This window comes from Coptis chinensis, chromosome 4, assembly GCF_015680905.1.
Source record: "Coptis chinensis isolate HL-2020 chromosome 4, ASM1568090v1, whole genome shotgun sequence".
NCBI lineage: Eukaryota > Viridiplantae > Streptophyta > Magnoliopsida > Ranunculales > Ranunculaceae > Coptis > Coptis chinensis.
The window spans coordinates 88,236,105-88,240,832 of NC_141459.1; the positions used below are offsets into that span (position 1 = coordinate 88,236,105).

At 34.5% G+C, this 4,728-nt stretch overlaps 1 protein-coding gene across 1 annotated transcript; it reads left to right on the forward strand.

Moving 5' to 3' along the window:
• Nucleotides 1-1,549: 1,549 nt before the first annotated feature.
• On the forward strand, nt 1,550-3,842 carry LOC147505456 (basic leucine zipper 34-like). Its single transcript, XM_086604138.1, has 4 exons — nt 1,550-2,514; nt 2,637-2,727; nt 2,840-2,966; nt 3,183-3,842. The coding sequence occupies exons 1-4, from the start codon at nt 1,994-1,996 to the stop codon at nt 3,323-3,325; spliced, it is 882 nt and encodes a 293-aa protein (XP_086460264.1). The 5' UTR covers nt 1,550-1,993; the 3' UTR covers nt 3,326-3,842.
• The last annotated feature ends 886 nt before the right edge of the window (nt 3,843-4,728 follow it).

Genomic DNA, 4,728 nt, shown 5'->3' on the forward strand with positions numbered 1-4,728 from the left:
GAGAAAAAAAAAATGCGAAGGGTCAAAATTTATGATGGATATACTAGAAAAGTTGAAAAGAATGGATTAAAAAAAATAATTATATAGCAAGCTGGCAGAGCTCTTTGTAAAAAAATTTACAGGAAATTGGTCCCAAGGCCCAATTTTGGGGAAAATAAAGTCTAGAGCATGGACCAAAATATCGCCGATATATCCGATATATCACCGATATATATCGGTATTTTGGTACACCGATATCGATATTTCCGACATATATCCACCGAATATAGAACCCTTTTTCTCGATATATATCGGAATTTCCGATATAAAACTTTATATCGCCGATATAATCGATATATTCGATATTTATGATATATATCGGTTGACTTTTTGACCATTTTTTTAATATAAATCCGATATTTCCAATATATTTCCGATATTTCTGATATTATATTTCCGATATATCTGATATTTCTGACATTTTAAATAATTTGGACTGGTCACAAAAAAAATAGATATATCCGATATATCCGATATATATCGGTTTTTGGATACACCGATATATTCATCGATATCGATATTTTGGGCCTTGGTTTAGAGGACACTGTTTTTTATGAGTAACTCACAAGGACAAATTTTGGGGAAAAGTAACTCACAAACCCACTATTTCAAAATTAGTAACCTTCAAGGACAAAATAAGTTGGCCCCGCCTTTTTACATTTTTTTAAATGCCAGTTATACCCTTCCGTGAAAATAACCCTCAAGGACAAATAGCCCGGATTTAAAATAAATATTTTCCGATTTTACCCTTTTTGTGAATTTACTATGAACAATGAGTGTTCATATCTTCTGTTGGTATATGAATAATGATTGTTCATATCCAAATAGGTGAATGTACCTTATACAATATATTGATGTATGAATATTGAATGTTTATACCAAAATGACTTTGAACATTCAATGTTCATACCCAAAGGACCAAGGACTATGAACATTGAATGTTCATACCATACTAAATACACCGGGCCGTTTCGTCTGGGCCGGGATGTTAATTATTTTGCGTCAGGGGTATATTTGACATTTCATCTATTCGATCCGTTTTTTATTTCGCATCAAGAGTATACTTGACCTTTCATCTACCCGGTCTTTGTGAGTTACAAAAATAAAAATGTGTCATTGAGAGTTACTTTTTCAGCATTTTTGTCCTTGAGAGTCACTCTCTGGAAAATTTAATCATCATAACAGATTTTGTAAAAAATGACCGTGACCCAAGGAAATCAAAATTTGAAAATCACGGTAAAGAGTTCTAAATCTGTAAACCTTGCATGAAAAAACAATATATCAAAATTTAAGCAAGGAAGATCAAATAGTGTAGAAAACTAGAAACAACATCCATCAAATATCGAAATATCAAACTATCAACGAGTACTTGGTGCTTTTAGGCTTTTAGTCCTTATTATGGGCCCTTTTAAGTTTATTATAAGCACCTGCCAAAGTGACGGTCACATCGGCACGTGGTGGGCTGATTCCTCCAGTTATTAAACTACTGCGACTTTCCAGTAAAACCGTTGAGTCCCCAACCAGCTGTTGCTAGCTGTGCTCCATGTGACCCCCTCTTTCCCTCCCAAAAAAACCAAAACATTTTTTTTAGAGATAGAGAATAACCAACATAGATAGCGAGAAAACCACCACCACCAAACAACATCAACAACAAAAATATTTCAATGTGATTATGAACACTGCACATACATATTTTGATTATGTTGTTGCTGTTTAGATAATTTCATTAAACCACTTCAACTCTTGTAACATTTCTTGCATATCTTTAGTTCATTTGTTAGTGAATTTTGTTACCAGTTTGTTTTGTTTGTTATTTTTGGTTGGTTGGTTGGTTGGTTTGTTTTGTTTGCTAAGTTTTATTTCTGATCCATACATACATACACATTTCTTTCTTTCCTCTTTTGCATTTTTCCTACAACACTTTGCATTTGTGTTAGCATTGTTGTATAGAGAAATGGCACAATTGCCTCCAAAAATCCCAAACATGGCACCAAGCTGGTCTAATTTTTCTCACCATAAGTTACATTCAATGGGAAATTTCATGACACCCACCACCACCCAACAACCTTCTTGGATTGACGAATTCCTAGATTTTTCATCGGCAAAGCGTAGTGCCCATAGGCGGTCGGCGAGTGATTCTATTACCTTTCTTGAAGCACCAGTAACTGAAGAATGCCATAGCTCTTCTGCGGTGTTAAGGTCTGAAAACCATGAATTCGAAAGATTAGACGATGAACAGCTGATGTCTATGTTCTCCGATGATGTTTCGGGGAATGCACCTCAGAATGTGTCTACGTCCAACCCTTCTACACCCTCAGATCATAATAGCATTAATGATGTAAAAACTACAACATTGGATCAGCTGCCAAAGAATGAAGCAGGCGAAGTGCAGAGTCCATGTAAACAAGAATCACAACTCCCTCCATCTTCAACTAGTACTGGTGACACAAATATTGATCCCAAGAGAGTCAAGAGGTATTCATTTAATAGAATTATTATTCGTTAGTGCATACATTGTGCAAAATGAAACCGTATGTCATGGAATTCTGATTGAATTGTCCTTCACAAATACTTAGTTATATCCACAATTGTATCAGGATATTGGCAAATCGACAATCTGCGCAAAGATCACGAGTTAGGAAACTGCAATACATATCGGAGCTGGAACGAAGTGTGACTTCATTGCAGGTACAAAATTAAATGAATAATGAATAATGAATAATGTTACATATATGTTTGAAAATTAGCATTACTATAGGATATTATGTTCACTTATGTTATTGTTAAATGCTGCGTGTAGACTGAAGTATCAACATTATCACCAAGAGTTGCATATCTAGATCATCAACGATTAGTACTCAATGTCGATAACAGTGCTCTTAAGCAAAGAATCGCCGCACTTGCTCAAGATAAGATTTTCAAAGATGGTAAGTATATTTAATATTGTATTAAGCAATTATTACTATTTAAATGAGTGCACGAACTTTGTATTCACATAAGCTAAAGAACACAGAAACAAGTTTGCATTAGTTCAGAGTTTTGAGGTTGTTTGTGGTTATGGCATTTTTGCATTAGTGTTTGCTAGTGGATTTTATGTTTGCTAGTTGGTCAAGTGTATTTAAGGTTTGTGTACATAAATGCAGCACACCAAGAAGCATTGAAGAAGGAGTTAGAGAGATTAAGGCAAGTGTATCAACAACAGAATCTAAAGAATATGGGCAACAACAATAACACACAAATTGACACTCAAGGCTGCACGGGCAAGGAACAACTTCATCAGAACTAAAATGGTAGGGGCTTGTGTTGTATGAGTGTGTGGTGTGTATTGAGTCCTATTAACCTGCACATTCACATGTTGTGTTCCCCACTCCATTTGTGTATGTGGCCCTCTGCAAGGTTAACAGGCTGGCCTGGAGAATATAATGACACGTGGAGTTCTTTTATTGGGTGGATAAGTTGGTGTGAGGATTGTCTTACTTCCAAGTGTAAGGAGTGGTGGTGGTAGTGGTGGTGATGGTGGAATGCCGATTGTCTATGTATTCTATGTTTCTCAATTCTTTTAAATTCTTTTATTTCTGGTGTATTGTTTATGGAGCAAAATATTGGATTTGGTTGTGGCCTGTGGGGGTGCGTGGTAGGGTTGTGAGCAAAGTAGGAGGGTGTCTGACGTCTAGCTTTTGTACCTTTTAAGAGTGTTCTTTATTGGGCATAATAATGCTGTATGCCTTTTATATGGAATGGATATATCATTATATCATATAAATCAATATATTCATTGATGGTTACATCTTCTAACCTTCAAACTTGTTTATTTTTTATTTTGCAGAAATGCAAGCAATGTGATTTCAGTTATACAGGAAATTATAAATGAGCTAATGGAGTACACATTACTCATTGGCATTAATGTAGAACGAAGTTATAACACCTCTATTTTTATTTTCCTTTTTAATTAAATGTACTAGTTTTGAGCACGTGGCTACGCCACTCTCTGCCACAATTTGCACCGACCAATTTTTTCAAAAAAATTCTTAATACATTTTTCTCCTAAAACATAACAAATATTAAAATAATATAAAAACAATTATCTTGTAATTGAAGATGCAAAATAAGGACAGAATCGTCCAATAATTTGTATTGACAGAGACAACTCAATCAAGAAAGTTAGCCCACGCCATCGATAAAGTAAGTCTTTTTTACGGTTTAGCCCCTAAATAAATCAACTAACATTTGTATTTAGCTGACTCTTTTGTATTTTAAAACAAAAACTGGGGTATAATCGTCTGAAACGAACGGAATTTTTGGCAAATTTGGCATGCCTCATTACAGAGTAAAATAGATATAAAGTTAATTAATTAATTAATAATAATAATAATAATAATAATAAAAGAGAATAAAGATAAAAGAGAGACAACGTGGGGAGAGAGAGAGAAGGGGTTACAACCAACTTTGATTTGCTCCCTCTTTCATATTCTTGTGGGTTTTCAAAAACAAAATAAATAAAAAGAAAAAAAAAATGGACATGCTAAAATAAAAGAAAAAGAGAGAGAAACAGGTCTACTGTTTGAGAATGCTTGAGAAAGGAAGGAAGAAGATAACCTTATTAATGCGTAATTGATTTTTGAGTTCGGTGCTTTCGGTTTCGGGTTCTTTTGTTATGTAAACTATCGAGTTTGGTATCACTAAGTGAGT

Bases quoted from the DNA above. Each gene is read 5' to 3' on its own strand.
- LOC147505456 (XM_086604138.1), top strand. From the start codon at position 1,994: ATGGCACAATTGCCTCCAAAAATCCCAAACATGGCACCAAGCTGGTCT. The intron at 2,515-2,636 runs GTATTCATTTAA...CAATTGTATCAG, and splicing joins GATCCCAAGAGAGTCAAGAG to GATATTGGCAAATCGACAAT. The intron at 2,967-3,182 runs GTAAGTATATTT...ACATAAATGCAG, and splicing joins AGATAAGATTTTCAAAGATG to CACACCAAGAAGCATTGAAG.